The 19,062-nt window shown below is 43.1% G+C and overlaps 1 protein-coding gene across 3 annotated transcripts in view; it reads left to right on the top strand.

Annotated features, from left to right (window-relative positions):
- ly75 (lymphocyte antigen 75) overlaps nucleotides 1–19,062 on the top strand; it is a 111,997-nt gene that overhangs the window by 77,766 nt on the left and 15,169 nt on the right. For all 3 annotated transcript variants that reach the window (XR_008723732.1, XM_055638125.1, XM_055638124.1), the window contains exons 22-31: nucleotides 1,279–1,384; nucleotides 5,818–5,975; nucleotides 8,193–8,316; nucleotides 9,271–9,497; nucleotides 10,813–10,981; nucleotides 12,362–12,529; nucleotides 12,923–13,039; nucleotides 13,811–14,008; nucleotides 14,375–14,598; nucleotides 16,667–16,841. Coding sequence is in view for 2 of the 3 variants with exons in the window: in XM_055638125.1 (XP_055494100.1) it covers nucleotides 1,279–1,384; nucleotides 5,818–5,975; nucleotides 8,193–8,316; nucleotides 9,271–9,497; nucleotides 10,813–10,981; nucleotides 12,362–12,529; nucleotides 12,923–13,039; nucleotides 13,811–14,008; nucleotides 14,375–14,598; nucleotides 16,667–16,841 (1,666 nt within the window). In the remaining variant the exon portion in view is untranslated. The remainder of the gene's footprint in view (nucleotides 1–1,278; nucleotides 1,385–5,817; nucleotides 5,976–8,192; nucleotides 8,317–9,270; nucleotides 9,498–10,812; nucleotides 10,982–12,361; nucleotides 12,530–12,922; nucleotides 13,040–13,810; nucleotides 14,009–14,374; nucleotides 14,599–16,666; nucleotides 16,842–19,062) is intronic.

The following is a 19,062-nucleotide window of genomic DNA, read 5'->3' as shown; positions in this document are numbered from 1 at the left end:
GACTGCCTACCCTGAGTAATTACTCACGGCATGTGCCTGAATATGACTCGTTTATAATTATATATTTATATTTTTGCTAAAATTGTTCCCAATTGGGCCCAGCACCTCCTAAGGCTGGCCCTGCCCACTTCCAATAAAAGTTGGAAACATGTACAGTTTCTAGTAATCTCTTTTATTTTAAATCCTTTGTTTGGTTGAAAACATTATTGGTCACTATTCCAAAATACTGTTGAGGGTAATAGTTCAGTTTAGAAATACAACGTGGAGTCCACGCCGACCATTGTTCACACTAGTTCTATGTTATCCCACTTTTGCATCCAACACACCAAGGGCAATTTACAGAGGCCAATTGACCAATAAACCCTCATGGTTTTGGAATGCGGGAGAAAACCAGAGCACCTGGAGGATAGAAAGCCCACATGGTCACAGGGATTACGTACAAATTGTGCACAGACAGAACCCGAGGTCAGGATTGAACGTGGGTCTCTAGCGCCGTGAGATAACAGCTCTACCGCTGTGCCGCCCACAGCGTGACAGTAAACTGTCCAATTACTGCAGTTCTTGGGTGAAGTCTACCATCTGTATCATTGGGCAATTTTATTTCAATTTTTGACTGCAGTGATGTTAAAGAAAAATGTATTTCCAAATGAGGATACTGTGTTGACTTTGAAGGGAAAGCTGCCTGCTCGCTACTTATGGGTTTTCAAAACAATCTTGATTACTGAAAGTAAGCATGCAGGTACTGCAGGCTGTGAAGAAAGCTAATGGCATGTTGACCTTCATTGCGAGAGTTCAGTTTTGGAGTAAGGAGGTCCTACTGCAGTTGTACAGGGCCCTGGTGAGATCGCACCTGGAGTATTGTGTGCTAGTTTGTCCTCTGAGGAAGGACATTATTGCTATAGTGGTGGCCAAGTCACAGTGGGGGCCAATTCACTGGATGTTTTCAAGAGATTCAGCTCTTAGGGCTAAAGGAATCAAGTGATATGGGGAAAAAGCAGGAATGAGATGCTGATGTCAAATGATCAGCCATGATCATATTGAATGGCGGTGCTGGTTCGAAGGATGGAAGGGCCTACTCCTGCGCCTATTTTTCTATGTTTCTATGATTGAGTTGCAGCAGTAATCAATTTATGTGGTCCATTGCTATTCTGGAGCCTTTAAATGCTCAGACTGGTTGATGGTGTCCCAATCAAACAGGCTACATGATCCAAGGATAATGTAGGATTCTATGCAAGTAACAAAGTTATATTGATATGATTTTTAACTTATTTGATCCAGTGCTACAACTTTATAAAGCCACAACGTCTTTCATGGGATCATGGACAACGTGTCTGTCAGAGCCTTGGGGGTAACTTGCCAACTATAGCCAATTCCGTCGAACAAGGTATGTTATGAGTTGAATACTAATGAGAAATGTATCTCTAAGCTAAACTATGGGAGCAATCAATCAGGAAAAACTGTGCACAGCGAGAGGCACCCAGCAGCAGTCCAGCAGCAGTCCAGCAGCCAGAGGGACAGTGTAGGAGATCGGTGAGGAGACAAAGTCAGGATGTAGAATGAAACTAATTCTTCAGCGATAGTGTTGAAAGAAAAACAAACAAATTTACTGTGCCCTCCACAATGTTGTGGACAAAGACCGGTTGTTTATTTATTTGCCTCTGTACTCCACAACTTGAGATTTGTAATAGAAAAAAATCACATGTGGTTAAAGTGCACGTTGTCAGATGTTAATAAAGGACATGTTTACACATTTTGGTTTCACCATGTAGAAATTACGGGCAGTAAAAGAAAAGTAGGCATGTTTAGTATTTACATATCCTTCACATAAGTCTGCAATTCCCCCCCCAGTTCCAGGTGATGCTCTGCCAGGCCTGTATACAATACAATGTAAAATTATCATTTGAGCCCCAGTGAGGCATGTTTAGTATTTTTGTTACATATCCTTCACCACTGTGATGCAATGGCTGCTCGAAGTCTGCAATTCCATGGACCCACGGCCATTTTAGGCCAGTTGCCCCGCTGAGTCTGTCTGTTGGAGCCCCCGGCGGCGAATGCTCTGCCAGGCCTGCCGGGTGATGTTCGCACCATCTTTAAACTTACACCGGCTGGAGCGCGTTGGGGTTGCTTTGGGAAAGCGGTCTCTCTCCCCTTCCCAGACCCGCGAGCTCCCGATGTCGCGGTCCACCGGACCTGCTTCAGCATATACAGCCCCAGGAGTCAGTCGCAGCAAATGGGTTCAGATCGGGCCCCACGATGGTGATTAGTCCGCAGCTCCGACCGGGACTGGAGCACCCGGTCAGGTTGGAGGGCTGCTCCAATGGTGCTAGGCCCCAACGACAGCCGACCATTTGTTAGCTTTCCCCCCCCCCCCCCCCCCCCCGAAAAAAAATACTATTAAAAAACAGCAAACACTACATTTAACTAGCTTTAAAAAAAGACAGCAGTAGGGGCCGCTGCAACGTTTTGGATCATTGCACCATCTTGCTGTTTTGGAGGCTGAACCCCTTCTGTTTTCTCCGGCATATACACAAGGCATGCTCAAATGGGTGAGGTTTGAGTCATTTGTTAGCTTTGAATTCCTTTGTGCAGTATGTTTTGGATCATTGTCTTGCTGTAGAATGAACCGCCGGCCAATGAGTTTTGAGTCATTTGTTTGAATTTGACCAGATAGGATGTGTCTATACACTAAGAATTCATTATGCTACTACCATCAGCAGTTGTATCATCAATGAAGATAAGTGAGCCAGTACCTTCAACAGCCATACATGCCCAGGCCATAACACCCCCACCACAGTGTTTCACAGATGAGGTGGTATGCTTTGGATCTTGCGCAGTTCCATCTCTCCTCCATACTTTGCTCTTCCCATCACTCTGATATAAGTTAATCGTCGTCTCATCTGTCCACAAAACCTTTTTGCCAGGACTGTGGTTGCCCGTTTAAATACTTCTTGGCAAACTGTAACCTGGCCATCCTACTTTTGCAGCTAACCAGTGGTTTGCATCTTGCAGTGTAGCCTCTGTATTTCTGTTCATGAAGTCTTCTGCAGACAGTGGTCATTGTCAAATCCACACCTGAATCCTGACGAGTGTTTCTGATCTGTCGGACGGGTGTTTAGGGATTTTTCTTTATGACAGAGAGAATTCTTCTGTCATCAGCTGTGGAGGTCTTTCTTGGCCTGCCAGCCCCTTTGCGATTAGTAAGCTCACCAGTGTTCTCTTTCTTCTTAATGATGTTCCAAACAGTTGATTTTGGTAAGCCCGATGGGCCTGTCCCACTTAGACAATTTTTTAGGAAACTGCAAGTGGTTGCCGGGAGTCGTCTCCTCAGTCGCGCAAAAAGTCGTAGCGTCTTTCTGGTCACCGCTAAATTTTCAACATGTTGAAAAAATTTTGGCGACAGTGGGTTTGACGCCAACGACAGCACCTACGTCAGGAGAAGTCAAGCTACACAGCTTGACTTCTCCTGACGTAGGTGCTGTCGTAAGTTGCCGCCAGGATGATTTTTTCGGCGACCTGCATCGACAATGACAGCCGCCAGTTGCCTAAAAATTTGCCTAGTGGGACAGGCCCCTGCGGTTTGGCTGATGTCTCTAACAGTTTTATTCTTGTTTCTCAGTCTCATAATGGTTTCTTTGACTTTCATTGCAACAACTTTGGTCCTCCTGTTGATAAACAAAAATAAAAGTTTCCAAAGGTGATGGAAAGACTAGGTGCTGAGAGCTCTCTTATACCTGCATTAAGGAGGCAAATAAACACACCTGAGCAATTACAAACACCTGTGAAGCCATGTGTCCCAAACATCATGGTGAAGTAGTACTCCTCTTGTTACTTTGCCTCCAACACCCATTTCTTCCACTATCACCACCAGTCACCCTGCTTCATTCCTCTCCGTCATACACTCATCTCCCATTCTCGAGTCCCTCATTTCCCTCTCCTCCTCCCCCTTGCCCCTTCCACCTATATCCTTCCCTCTAGCTTCACATTTCACTCCCCTTCCCTTCTGTCCTTCTGTTCTTTGTTACTTACTCCACCCATCTGCCAATCAATTCCTCCCTGCCTTTGTCGTCCCACCTGCCTGCACTCATACCCTAACCCTCCATTCACTTCTCGTCCATATGCCTATCCAATTTAATGTTTGTTTATTATATTATCTATTGAGTACTGTGTTTGTAAACCCGTTGTACTGCTGCAAGTAAGAATTTAATTCTTTTGTTTTGGTATATAAGACAAAAACTCTTGACACTCTCTTGACTCTTGAACCATGTAGTTGTTTGGGAGATGATGATTAAAACGAGCATGGGTTATCAGTGCTTCCGAGAAACTGCCGTGCAAGGCACAGTTCATTTCAATTGAGAAATCAAATTTTAAAAACCACTTTTTTACTGAAGTGGTAGAGATGGCTGAAATATCAATCTGGGCCAGCAGGGAGCATTCATGTCATGTGTCTCCAATACATGGTTCAGTGGTAGACACAAGGAACTGCAAATGTTGGTTTATACCAAAGAGCGACACAAAGCGCAGGAGTAACTCAGCGGAAAATTAAAGATTTCAAATGTCTTTTATTGTCACGTGTACCAAATAAGGTACAGTGATATTCGTATTACCATACAGCCATACTAAAAATAAAGCAACAAGACACAACTACATAAAAGTCAACATAAACATCCACCACAGCGGATTCCACATTCCTCACTGTGATGGAAGGCAATAAAATCAAATCTTCTTCCCTCATTTTTCTCCCCAAGAGGGGGCAGTTGAACCATCCGCAGTCGGGGCGGTCGAAGCTCCTGCGGCTTGGAGTTCCCAAAGTCGGTCTCTAAGCAGAGACCGTGAGCTCCACGATGTTAAAGTCCACAGGCTCCCACGGTTGGAGCTCCCGAAGTCGGTCTCCAGCAAAGGCCGCCAACTCCACGGTTAGGCCGCAGTGCGGACGGAGATACGATACGGAAAAAAATCGCATCTCCGTCGAGGTAAGAGATTTAAAAAAAAGTTTCCCTGACCCACCACCCCCCACATAATACAAGCTGAGAGAACACTAAAAACATACATTTAACACATACTAAAGAAACAACAGAGAAGGAAGGGACAGACAGACTGTTAGCGAGGCAGCCATTGCTGGCGCCTCCCAGTGGTGATCAAGCAGCATTTCTGGAGAAAAAGGATGGGTGACGTTTTGAGTCGGGATCCTTCTTCAGACTGAAAGTAGGGAGTGTGGGGGAGGGGGAGAGCTGAAGGAGAGAAAAGCAATGGTACTTTATTGTCATCCAAGTACCCAAGTAAAGTGAAATTCTTTACATACAGTTCAGTGACATTCCTACTATAAGTTGGGCACAATTATATTAAGCAGAAGTGTATAAGGCAGCAGACCACACTGAGTTAGTACACAAGAGTCACCACGTTTCAGATGCCATGTCGAAACTTATAACTTTTCAGTTTTGAGTTATAAAAATGTATCTCCAAATTTTATGAGCTGTTAGTTGGTGATCTCAAAGTTTAGCCTGGCTGCCAAATGCCAGGCATGTCCTGACAATTGCCTCAAAACCAACCCTTTGGAAAATACGTCATGTTATTGACTTTGAGAGATGAATTAGGCAAAAGACTTTGTGAGGAATAACAGATCACTGCTGTGTGCCAGAACACTGGGCAGCATTCCCAAACGTTGAAATAGAACAATATCTGCCATAGCCAGTAAGGGATGATATCTGTTCTGGCATCTTTATACCTAGAAAAAGAAAGCTCTGATCGCTCACATTACAATTGTTTTTGTTTTATTGACTGAAGCTGATCTCAAATCTGTTTGCATCTTTCGATTAACAGATTTTATTGTATCTCATTTACCGTCACTGCCACAACGCTTCTGGCTTGGTATGCAGCCTTCAAGTGGAATTGGAAACAACATTTGGGTGACAGGAAGACCTGTTGATTACTACAATTGGCTCTCATCATTTAGAGTTGAGATGGAGCTAGATTTAGATGTAAGTAAAATGCTTTGTAAATTTTGCAGCATTTAAAATGGTCCCAAGAGGTTTCGTTTAGCGATTAGCATGGAAACGGGCCCTTCGGCCCACCGAGTCCACACTGACCATCGATTACCCATTCACACTAGTTCTATGTTATCCCACTTTCTCACCCACTCCCTACACGTGACAGGCATTTTACAGAGGGCCAATTACCCAATAAACCCGCATGTCTTTGTAATGAGCATTTCAGGGCACCATAATGTTTGGGACACATGGCTTCACAGGTGTTTGTAATTGCTCCGGTGTGTTTAAATGGCCCCTTAATGCAGGTACAAGAAAGCTCCCAGTACATAATCTTTCCTCCAGCCTTTCCATCACCTTTGGAAGCCTTTATTGCTGTTTATCAACATGAGGACCAAAGCTGTACCAATGAAAGTCAAAGAAGCCATTATGAGACTGAGAAACAAGAATAAAACTGTTGAGACATCAGCTAGACCGCAGGCTTACCAAAATCAACTGTTTGGAACATCATTAAGAAGAAAGAGAGCACTGGTGAGCTTACTAATCGCAAAGGGACTGGCAGGCCAAGGAAGATCTCCACAGCTGATGACAGAAGAATTCTCTCTATAATAAAGGAAAATCCCCAAACACCTGTCCGACAGATCAGAAACACTCTTCAGGAGTCAGGTGTTGATTTGTCAATGACCACTGTCTGCAGAAGACTTCATGAACAGAAATACAGAGGCTACACTGCAAGATGCAAACCACTGGTTAGCTTCAAAAATAGGATGGCCAGGTTACAGTTTGCCAAGAAGTACTTAAAAGACCAACCACAGTTCGGGAAAAAGCTCTTTTGAAAAGATGAGATGAAGATTAACATATCAGAGTGATGGCAAGAGCAAAGTATGGAGGAGAGAACCACCCAAGATCCAAAGCATACCACCTCATCTGTGAAACACGGTGGTGGGGGTGCTATGGCCTGGGCATGTATGGCTGTTGAAGGTACTGGCTCACTTATCTTCATTGATGATACAACTGCTAATGGTAGTAGCACAATGTATTCTGAAGTGTATAGACACATCCTATCTGCTCAGGTTCAAACAAATATCTCAAAACTTATTGGCTAGCAGTCCATTCTACAGCAAGATAATTATCCCAAACATACTGTTAAAGCAACAAAGGAGTTTTTCAAAGCTAAAAAATGGTCAATTCTTGAGTGGCCAAGTCAATCACCTGATCTGAACCCAATTGGGCATGTCTTTTATATGCTGAAGAGAAAACTGAAGGGCACTAGCCCCCAAAACAAGCATAATCTAAAGATGGCTGCAATACAGGCGTGGCAGAGCATCACAAGAGATGACACCCAGCAACTGGTGATGCCCATGAATCGCAGACTTCAAGCAGTCATTACATGCAAAGGATATGCAACAAATTAGTAAACATGACTACTTTCATTTACATGACATTGCTGTGTCCCAAACATTATGGTGTCCTGAAATGGGGGGACTATGTATAAATACTGCTGCAATTTCTACATGGTGAAACCAAAATGTATAAAAATGGCCTTTATTCAAATCTGACTGTGCACTTTCACCACGTGATTATTTTCTATTACAAAATCTCAAATTGTGGAGTACAGGGGCAAATAAATAAATGATGGGTCTTTGTCCCAAACATTATGGAGGGCACTGTATAAAGAGAGGTCAAATAAACTTCGATTCTATCCTCTGGAGTTCTTTAGTTCTTTACATGACTTCCAATGAACCTCCACAATATAATCCCGTTCTTTAACATGAATTTATGAAGAGGAAAGTCAGATAAATATTTCAGATCTTGACCTTTCATCTTTTACTCTTTCAGTTTTCTAGCATTTGAAATTAATGTTCTCTTTCTGGTAAAGTTGGTGCAAAACTAGTTTAAGAAATACGGGGAAACAAAAACTGCAGGTGCTGGCTTACAAAAAAAAGACGTAAAGTGCTGGAGAGTAACTCAGTGGGTCAGGCAACATCTGTGAAGAACACGAATAGGCGACAATTCAGGACAATACCCTGTGCATCTGAAACGTGACTTAGCCATTTTCTCCAGTGATGCAGCCTGACCCGCTGCTCCAGCACTTCACGACTTTTTAAAAAACTTTCTCAAAGGGATGAATTAATGTTCAACAGAAGATGAGAAACTGCAACTTTGTAATTCAGAAAAATTCTACTGCTTTATTGTGAATTTTGTTTTCAGCTCTTTAATATAGAAAAACGCTGTGCTCTGCTGCTCAATGAGGCTCACAGTTCATACATTGGAAAATGGGATTTTGTAGTGTGCGAGGATCAGCAAATCACTGCTGTATGCCAAAAACGTCAAGGTATATACCTTTTATTTCTTACAGTTCCCACCGATCGTAAACACACATTAAACCTGTATTTCAACAACATGCTTTTTAAACTTGACTTTGCACTCTACTTCAAACTTTAGAGATACAAGGTGGAAATAGGCCCTTCAGCCCACTGAGTCTATGCCGACCAATGATCACCCCATACACCACCCCATACACTAACACTATCCTACACAGTGGAGACAATTTACAGAAGCCAATTAACCTATAAACCCGCACGTCATTCAAATGTGGAAGGAAACCGGAGCACCTGGAGAAAACCCATGCGGTCACAGGGCCAATGTACAAACTCCATACTGACAGCACCCGTAGTCACGATCGATTCCAGCTCTCTGGCGCTGCAAGGCAGCGTTCTACCGCTGCGCTCCTGTGCCACCATCTTGGGTGTGAGTGGGATGATATCGTTTGGGAGAATTAAGCTAATTAATTCTTAAGTTACTGTTCAATTCACCTCTACTCCATCGTGGACTTTGGACTTTGTCTATGGAATTGGTGCACTACAATGCACTACTTGAATTTAGCTAGAATCTATATTGATGTGTGATATTATCTGTGTTTAGTCTGCAAAACAAAGCTTTTCACTGTACCTCGGTACACGTGCCAATAACAAACATGAACCTAAACTTTTCTATGTTCTATGTAAAATTGAGTAACATCCACACAGGAACTTAAAACATTACTTATCACTTTGTGAGCTGTCACTGGTAATTTCTTTGCTACAGACAGCAGTCAATGGATATTTTTAAGGCAGAGATTGACAGATTCTTGATTGGTGAAGATGTCGGGTTTGGGAAGAAGGCAGTAGAATGGGGTTGAGAGGAAAAGATAGATCAGCCATGATTGAATGATGGAGTAGACTTGATGAGCCGAATGGCCTCATTCTGCTCCTATAACTGATGAACTTCTCATGTTTTCTTTTGGAAGGTTCTGTCAATCGGACAACATCTCAACATTTAAATGACACCTTGAATTATCTGAACCATACTTACATAATAATCAACAAGAACCTAACTTGGGAGGAATCCCTCACAGAATGTCTAAAGAATGGTTACAAATTGGTCAGCATCACTGACCCCTACCATCAAGCCTTCCTCACAGTTACTGTCAGCTTGCTTGGACATAGAGTGTGGATCGGACTCTACAGCCAAGATGTAAGTTCCTACCAAGTCATTTTCCAATTATATTTTTATCCAATGGGAAAACAAACATAGGTTTCGAGAAGCCGTGTAATACCTTAGCACAATTTTTTAAAATGCTCAGTTTCATCGAAGAAGGTAAGTAAACTCATTTTGAAATGGAAATGTTTATTTCTTTGGTAATATTCACAGATGTTGTAAATTACTATTAAAATGACAAAAGGTCTAGAAAGGGAACATGTTTTCCAAACATGAGAATATGGTCATCCATCTTGGGTTCCTCCATTGAGGTGTTTTAACCTTGTTTGCTGCATATCTATCTTTCTGAAAACTGATAGACCCAACATAAGGAAGATTATAATCCTTTCAAAATGCCCGTCCTTATGAAGCACATTACCGCTTTACAGTTCAGTACAATAATAGCTGTTAGGATGCTTTACGATATCTCCTTGGCTCATATAGGCTGTACACAGGATGACGACTTGGCAGATTTCTTGGAAAGTTTGTAACAAGGCAGAAACTCTGGTGAATCCTCATGAATTTCATGACACAGCCAGAAATCACCATCAGAAGCACACTGTTTGGAACCATAAGTCCAATGCTAGTGTTCACTTTCCCAACTCTCATCCTATTGACTACAGAAACCCCAACGAAGCCCATGGGGTACTGTTTGTGTTTAATTCACTGTCTGATAGTTAGGGAACCCTCGTGTCGAGAGTCTATGAGGAAATGGGATGACATAGGACTAGTGTGAATGGGTGATCAATCGGCATGGTCTTGATGGGCTGAAGGGCCTATATACATGTTTGTAAAATGAGTTTGTCAAAATGTCCAAATATTTGATATTTGCCTTTCATTTAGCACCAAGATTTATCCGAGATCTTTTTTTATTTTGCAACTTTGCTGTCGGATGTTATAGAAAAAAGGTGCAGTAGGCCATTCGGCCCTTCGAGCCTGCACCGCCATTCAATATGATCATCCAACTCGGTATCCTGTACCTGCCTTCTCTCCATACCCCCTGATCCCTTTAGCCACAAGGGCCACATCTAACTCCCTCTTAAATATAGCCAATGAACTGGCCTCAACTACCTTCTGTGGCAGAGAGTTCCAGAGATTCACCACTCATGGCCACATGTTCTTATATTACAGCAGTGGTCATACTTGCATCCAATTATTTGTTTGCATTTCTGGAATTGATGAAAACTCTGATTAAATGTGAATTCTATGCCGTGCGCTTTCTGTTGCTGCGGATGTAATTCGGTGAAACTGAGAATGTGTTTTGCTTATGTCAAATAACGTAAAATGTGGCGTGTTTTGTTTTCGATATCAGGATGGATTATACTTCCGCTGGTCTGATGGAAGGCATACAACATACAGCCATTGGAGCATGGATGACTCGGCCCCTACTGATAATTGTGTGTACATGGATGTGGATGGGTATTGGAAAACATTGGGCTGTGATTCAGTTTTGCCAGGTGCCCTTTGTCATGTTCAACAAAGTAAGTATCCCAACTGACTGCAAAAAGCATACCAAGCATTTTCAGTGGGTATGGGTGCCAATTTTTTGGGTCGGTTAGAAATTCGATATCTTGGGTATAGCACTATTCAGTGAATACCAACCAAGTTGTAATTGTCCCTAGTGCGTAGGGAGTGGATGAGAAAGAGAGATAACCTAGAACTAGTGTGAACAGGTGATCGATGGTCGGCATGGCCTCGATGGGCCGAAGGGTCTGTTTCCAGGGATGATCCAGCGTCATCCAATGTTGCTGAGTTACTGCAACACTGTGTCTAGCCTGTTTCAATACTGTATTTCTAAACAAAACTAACCGTCTTAATATTTCTGATATTTGCCCCTCAACCAGCAACAGGATTTACCTGAACATTTGTCTCTTTTGCAAACTTGCTACTAGATATTCCCATGTTGCACCAATGACCACACTTTACAAATACTTAAGAGGAAAGTATTTTGACCTGCCTTGAGGACATAAAGTTCACTTGACACATTATTTCTTGGGGCTATCTTTCAGCAGCGGTCAAAGTAATAGGCCTTGAGCATCAATCGGGAAATGACCAAATATAGCCAGATGTGAACAAAAGTAACTAATTAAAATGCTTTAGGAAGGAAATGTGCAACGTGTGCAAATATTCTGAACCAGAGGATTGAAATATTGGAGAAATGAACAACTGCAGATGCTGGCTTATACCAAAGATAGACACTGTGCTGGAGTAACTCGGCGGGTCAGGCAGGATCTCTGGAGAAAAAGGATAGGTGACATTTCAGGTCAGAACCCTTCACCCATCCTTTTTCTCCAGAGATGCTGCCTGATAGCTCTGGAACAGCTTCATTCCCAGATAGCTATAGCGGCTCTGAACCGGCCCTGCTGAGTGCCCCCCACCCGCCGTGGACTGTCTCCCTCGGATGGTCACGTCGCACAGACACATCTGCACTTTAGTCTGTTTGAACTGTTTTACTGTTGTAATGTTATTTTTACAAACCATGCTTCTCAGGGTATCTAAATCTAAATTTTATTAGTTATTTAAGTATGACATCGGATGGAAGCTGCAAACCCAAATCTTGTTGCACTTATGTGCAATGATAATAAAATATATTATTATATTATTATTGATCTGCTGAGTTTCTCCAGCACTTTGTGTCTATCTTTGATTATAATAGTGTGATATGACAAAAGACTGGTGATGGCGAAGGCCCAGCCACAGTGAGATCTGTTCGGACAAAGGTTTCAAAATCCTTCTTTAGAATTGGAGTATTGTTAATGGGATATCTTGTGTTAATTATATATCTTGTCCCTGCTTTCATAATCTGCCAATTATAAAACTAGTTCTTTGCATGTTTTAAAATACACATTTCAACATGACAGAAAAACAAGAACCAGAAGTGATCGATGTTGAAACTGTGAGATGCCCCCATAAGATTCAAGGAGCATTATGGATACCATTCAGAAATAATTGCTACACCTTTCTGACTCATCCTGAGAAGCCAAGTTTTTTTCAGGAGAGCTCTTTCCACACCATGTGCAAGAATTTGGGTAAGAACTTTTCTGCAGGACATCCTGTCAGAGATGACCACATCTATATGTTTGAGGAGATCTGGTGTGGTTTTAGAGGATGTGCTAAATTCTATTCATTCATTATTTGCTTAGTTGCCTGGATATTTATTTGTTAACTAGTTATGTATTTAACCTGTACTTACCATTTAAAAAAAAACCTTTAACTTTTCTAGATTATTTGATAGATCAGCCATGAAAAAGTTGTTCGGCACGGACTTGTAGGGCCGAGATGGCCTGTTTCCGTACTGTAATTGTTATATGGTTATATGATTGAATGTCAGTAGACTTGATGGGCCGAATGGTTCCCAGAACAAATTTTTTGAAAGCAATTCAATCAGATAAAGTATAACTTTCATAATCTTTATCTGACAGATCCACACTCCAAGACGTTGACTATTAGGAGTGAAAAAGAAAATAACTTTATCATTGAACAACTTAATATTCAAAATTACCTCTACAAGTGGGTGTGGCTTAGTGTTGTATATAATGGTAAGTAAAGTAAAATGTCTTTCTACTGTTTTGTGGTCAAAATTTGTTTCTTACTGTTTTGTTTGGCTACAGATATTGTGTTCTTCCAGTCATCATCTTATTTACACAGCTTATGTGTTTCAACATATAATGAGGCAAATTTTAATAGTTCACTTCAATACATTCGCCAGCATTGCACTACCTGGCTGGAAACTATTCTGCACTTTATCATTCCCTTTGATCTACTTGTCTACTCTTTGGACGAGCAGTTGCTGGCTCTGTGGCCTTCCCCTGTAGGCTGCGGTCTACCGCGTTTTGTGTTCAGCATGGGGGATGAGCACAGGCAGACGATCTGCAGTCAACTGCTAAGTGACAGATTAATTCAAATTCAGCTTTTAAGTGTTGAAAGAAAGAATTTCTCCATCAAAATAAAATAGAGATTTTCTTTTCCTGAAAACCTTACAAAGCCTCTGATCATTTGGATTAATGAAACAGGCCAGGCAACATCTTTAAAGGACAAGGATAGGTGCCATTTTGGATTGAGACCTTTCTTCCCAACATAAAAAAACTACGTATCCATGTCCTCAGAGATGCTGCCTGACCTGCTGAGTTACTCCAGCACTTTGTGCCTTTTGGTAAACCCGCATCTGCAGTTCCTTGTGTCTTCCAGATAAGTAGATTTTTTTTCATACTGAATTAAAATACAAATGTTTTTTAAATGTCGAGTCTTCTATTATTATTATTATTATTATTATTGTGGATCCATGTTAACTAAGTTTTGTTTGGTTTTAGGAAAAAGCATGATGTGGTACGACGGTTCTTATGTGCGTTTTTCAAAATGGCGTTCTGAAAGACCAAACGTTCTCAACAAGCATCAAAGCTTCCTTGCAGCCGTCCTTGATATGGATGGGTTTTGGTACCTGGCTAGCCATCCGTTCCACCAGACAAAGTTGATACTTCAAAGTGTCTTTGTTTGTAAAATTGAAAATGGTAAGTTTGTCACAGGGGCAGAATTAGACCTTTCGGCCCTTCGAATGCCATTCAATCATGGCTAATCTATCTTTTACCCTCATCTCTCTCAAGGTGGTTAGACCACCAACCTCTGGCAATTAAACAGCATTTAGAATCCTTTCTTGAATCTGAATGTTCAGTGACCTTAGTGTGAATATTCTGATGTAATTTTATTGTTTAAAAAGAGCTGGGGAACTATTTATTGTTTGCACGTGCTATATGTTCATTGTACAAGTTGTTTTAGAGTCTACTCATTTGAAATTGATTCAATTGAATGCTTAAATAACATATTGAAATTATAATTGAATAATATAAAGATTTTAACTTGGCATTTTTTTTCTTAAGACTCTGATCCAAGTAACTTTGAACCGCTTCCTGAAAAAGTGCAGTATGGAAACTACACTTACATGTTACTTCGGAAGAAGATCAATTGGTACGATGCAATGCAGCAATGCAAGAAGTCCCAACATCAACTCGTCAGTGTATATGACGAATCTCAGCATGTGTTCCTGAAAAGCTTGGTGAAGTCGGATGGTTTTCCTCTCTGGATTGGCTTATTCAGCCAAGATGTAAGTTTTCTAAAAAGGCACATTGCACATTGTGACCTGATCTGTAATACCCTAATGCAGTAAACCCTAGCAATTACGGACCTCTGTATAATCGATTCTGGTTATAGCGGACCGAGGCTCCTGTTGCACCCCCACCACCTCCCCACCCCCCTACCGCCAGTTACCCAATGAGCTGGCGCCGCGTGGCGGGAGCTTCTTGTGGGAACGGAGAGAGCGAGCACCATGAGGGTGGCGTGAGTACCGGGCCCGTCCCAGGTCCACAGCGTGCAGGGCCGGAGGCTCCATAGCTCTCCGTCTTATTAACCCTCACAACGCCGCAGGTCTTCCCTCCCGGTTTTGGGTTAAACTTTACCCACCTTCCCCACTCGGTTATAGCGGACAATCTGCAATAACGGACACTCCCCACCATAGTCTGTTATAACGAGGGTTTACTATGTATTAACCCAAAATTAGTTTAAACAGGTTTAGGTTTATTATCGTCATATGCACCAAGGTACAGTGAATAGAACATAAAACATAGAACAGTGCAATGCAGACCCTTCACCTCACAATATTTGTGCTGAAGATGTGCCAAGTGAAACTGATCTCATCTGCCTAAACATACTGTTGGAAGATCACATGTACCATGCAATCAAGCAAAACTCATGCACAACAGATAGAGCAATGGGGAAGATACAGAGTGCAGAATATAGTTCTCAGCCTTGTAGTGCACCAGTTCCAAAGACATTCCAATGTTCACAATTTGATCAGATAATACTGTAGATACTACAAATACATTATTGTCTAATCCATGCATGCACGTGACAATTTACATGAGGTCTTTGCTTTCTGTTGCAATACATGTTATGACCCCATTTATAGGTCAGAAGGTTTAATGCGCAGTCACTCCATTTGTCTGAATTTTGACCTTTAGATGTTACATAGACTGGACTGGAGATGTATTCTTCCTTGTGAACTGTGGAATGTTGCCGTTGTGCAAGATGTTGGTGTGACCGCATTTGGATTATTGTGTTCAGTTTTGATCATCCTGCTTTCGGAAGGATGGTGTTAAACTGGAAAGAGTGCAACATTGATTTACGAGGATGTGTCCAGGACTTGAGGGCCCAATCTACACGGACGATTGGGCAGGCTAGGATTTTATTCCTTGGAGCACAGGATAATGAGGGGTATTCTTATAGATGTATGTAAGATCATGAGGGGACTAGATAGGGTAGATGCACACCCAGAGTAGGGGAATCAAGAACCAGGGGACATAGGTTTAAGGTGAGAGGGGAAATTTTTAATAGTAACCTGAGGGGCAACATTCTCCCTGTGACCACATGGGTTTTCACCGGCTGTTCCGGTTTCCTCCCAAAGACGTACAGGTTTGTAGGTTAATTGGCTTCTGTAAATCACCCCTAATGTTTAGGATAGAATTAATGGGTGATCATTGGTCAGCATGAACTCGGTGGGCCGAAGTGCCTGTTTCCATGTCATATGACTAAACTATAAGATATCTCAGAGTCAAGATCTATCTCTCTGAACAAATTCTGTGTTCTGTGTGCAGACAATTCTGACAGGATTAAAACAAAAGAAAAGTACTTCCTTATTAAATCGGAGGCAGCCTGCAGTTTACAGTGTGAACAGCAGTGATTTAAAAAACTGAAGAAATCTAAATACAAATTTGACAACTCCTCGATATCTGCTTAAAAGATTTGAAGAGAAATTTTAAAAAATTAATTTGTGTTTGTTGTATTTAGACTGTTGTAATGTAATCTGTTAGATCTGTATGAAAATTTATTTTTCACTGAAAAGCAGAAAGACCATTTCGAGTTGGTACAGGTTCTTGGTACAGTGACACTTAAGTCAGTCTCATTACATTAACAGTAATTTCCATACAGTAAAATTCCAGGGAAAACAAATTAATTGCTAATCTTTGTCTTGTGGTAATGATTGATGGGAGAAATTAATATGTTCCAATATTGAAGATGTGGCCTCTGTTTAATGCCACAGCTGAAAGTGCACTCTTATTAATAATTAGCTTGTTGCAATTATGCCTTTAATGGTAATTTTCATTTTCTTGCACCAGGGAGGATCAACATTTGAATGGTCAGATGGAAGCAATTCGGATTACAGACCTTGGGAGTATTCCCATCTTAATTCAAAGGGCAATTGTGTATACATGGACACGAAAGGCTTCTGGAACCGCACTAGTTGTAGCACCATGGGCGATGGAGCTATATGTTATGTTTCACAGAATGAAGGTGCGAATAATATGCTCTTTTCCATGGTTTTAAATGTGCAAACAAACTGAATTCTCGGGCGGGGAAAGTATAAGCGAGTTCGGTATTCCGACTGCATATGCCCAGGTCATAGGTCACTAGCTATATAATAGTCTCGGCAACGGTGGTGCTGCATTGTGTGCAAGTTTGCACACTGGGGTTGGTCGGGCCTGACTCTCCGTCGCTGCGGGTGCTCTTGAGTTGCTGCTGGGCCGTCCCCTCCCCGGTGTCCCGTCCCTGTGGACCGGAGGTGTCCGGGGAGGCCCTGGGCTGGCGGGGCGGCCCCGTACTTGCACCCGCTGTCTCCAGCTCAGCTCTGCCTGTCCTGCTGGGTTGGCCGGCAGCCCTCCACCTCCAACCCCCTCCCCTCAGTCCGACACCGAGATCCTGCTGAAGATGGGCAGCCGCCGGCCCTGCTCGAAGACTGGCAACTTGGAGCCACTGCTGCTGGAGTCGTTATGGTCGGAGAGAGAGTCTGCGGATGGGCTCCTGCCGGCCATGAGCAGGCCGGGCGCCCGCTGGTGCTGTTGGTGATGGTGGTGCTGGCGGCAGCAGCAACCTCCTCCCCCTCCCTTGCCCAGCCCCAAGCCCAGAGTCTGGGCCAGCTCCAACTCCAGGTCAGGGCTGAAGGCCGCCTGCAGTGTGGCCCAGTCTAGGGCCAGAGGAGGCGGAGTTAGGCTGGCCTGTGGCGCAGGCGAGGCTGGGGCCCTCGCTCCTCGGGTTGTGGATGAAGTGGTAGCGGGTACCGTAGGGGCATTAGCCTGTGGTGTGGAAGGTGCGACACTGCTCCATCTTCTACTTGCGGTGACGGCTGAGGGAGCGCAGCTCGGCCATGCCGTGGGCGAACTGGCACTTGTCGCCGTAGCGGCCCATTGGGGAGCGGATTCCTCTAGAGTTGGAGCGGGGTTGGCCTGGAGTTGGCGCTGGCTGTGGGTCTGTGGGTTCTCCATGCTGGCAGTGGGCCCATGACCGGTGTCCCATTGGTCTGGATATCTCCGCCCGCCCCCGGGACGGGGATGGGACACTCGAGTGGGGGGGGGGGGGGGAACCGGGGACGGTCCAGTGGTGGTTCGGCAGCACCTGTGGTGCTGGGGAGACGTTTTGATCCGGTCCAGGGTCCGGTCCAGTGAGAGCCGGTCCAGTCTCCATCCCCACCTTTCTCCCCCCTCACCCCCTCCCCCGGCCACCACTGAAAAAAGACAAAAAATCAGACCCAAACTATACTCACTGAATCTACAGCGTTTTGTTCGAATTTTATTTATAGCATTTGACCTTTGACAAATCCCGTGATTCCTTGGATTTTTTGGAATACCGAACTAGCATATCATCATCTCACTCTATTTTAAGTATGAACGAAAGCATTGTCTGTATAATTTATTATCGTCTACCCTACACCCAACAATGAACCATTGTGGTTTCCACCTTTCCTTCATCATCATTGATTTTACGCATATCTTTCATGTATTCTATGTACCTTCTATATCTCTAATTTCCTTTCCCCCTGAATCTGCCTGAAGAAGGCTCTCGACCTGAAACGTCACCTATTCCTTTTCTTCAGAGATGCTGCCTGACCCGCTGAGTTACTCCAGATTTTTGTCCATTTTCATTGTAAACCAGCATCTGCAGTTCCTTCCTACACATTGTTTCTAGGATACAATTGTCAAAATCGGAGCCAAAGTTCGATATTTCTTTCAGACTTCTCAAGACTGCTGGAAATCCTGAGTGATTAAATGCTGCTGAATTTCTAATTTGCCCAAATTATTGGAAATTGTTCACATATTGAAATTGTTGTACCTTCACCGGAACGAGTGTCAATTGCAAGGTATACCTGATTGATATGGTCATTCCGTCACTCGTACCCTGACTGCACAACACAATGAAGATGCAAAATGCTGGAGTAAGTCTGCGGGTCAGGCAGCATCTCTGGAGAACCTGGCTGGTGACGTTTTGGGTCTGGGCCCCTGCCAGAGAGAATCTGACCCGAAACATCATGACTGACCCCCGCTGAGTCACCCAGCACTTTGTCTTTCCTTGGTAAACCAGAATCTGCAGTTCCTTATTTCTGCACAACACAGTAACCTGATTCTCTCCTCATCTTTCCTGTCAATGAGAAGTGCAAAAGCTTAAAACCATGTAGCACCCGACTAAGGAGCAGCTTCTGACCCGTTGTTATCAGATTACTGAATGGTCCTTCCATAAACCA

This window comes from Leucoraja erinacea, chromosome 7 (assembly GCF_028641065.1).
Source record: "Leucoraja erinacea ecotype New England chromosome 7, Leri_hhj_1, whole genome shotgun sequence".
Taxonomy (NCBI): domain Eukaryota; kingdom Metazoa; phylum Chordata; class Chondrichthyes; order Rajiformes; family Rajidae; genus Leucoraja; species Leucoraja erinaceus.
The sequence above is the reverse complement of the archived record's forward strand: the minus strand, read 5'-3'. Positions and strand labels throughout refer to the sequence as shown.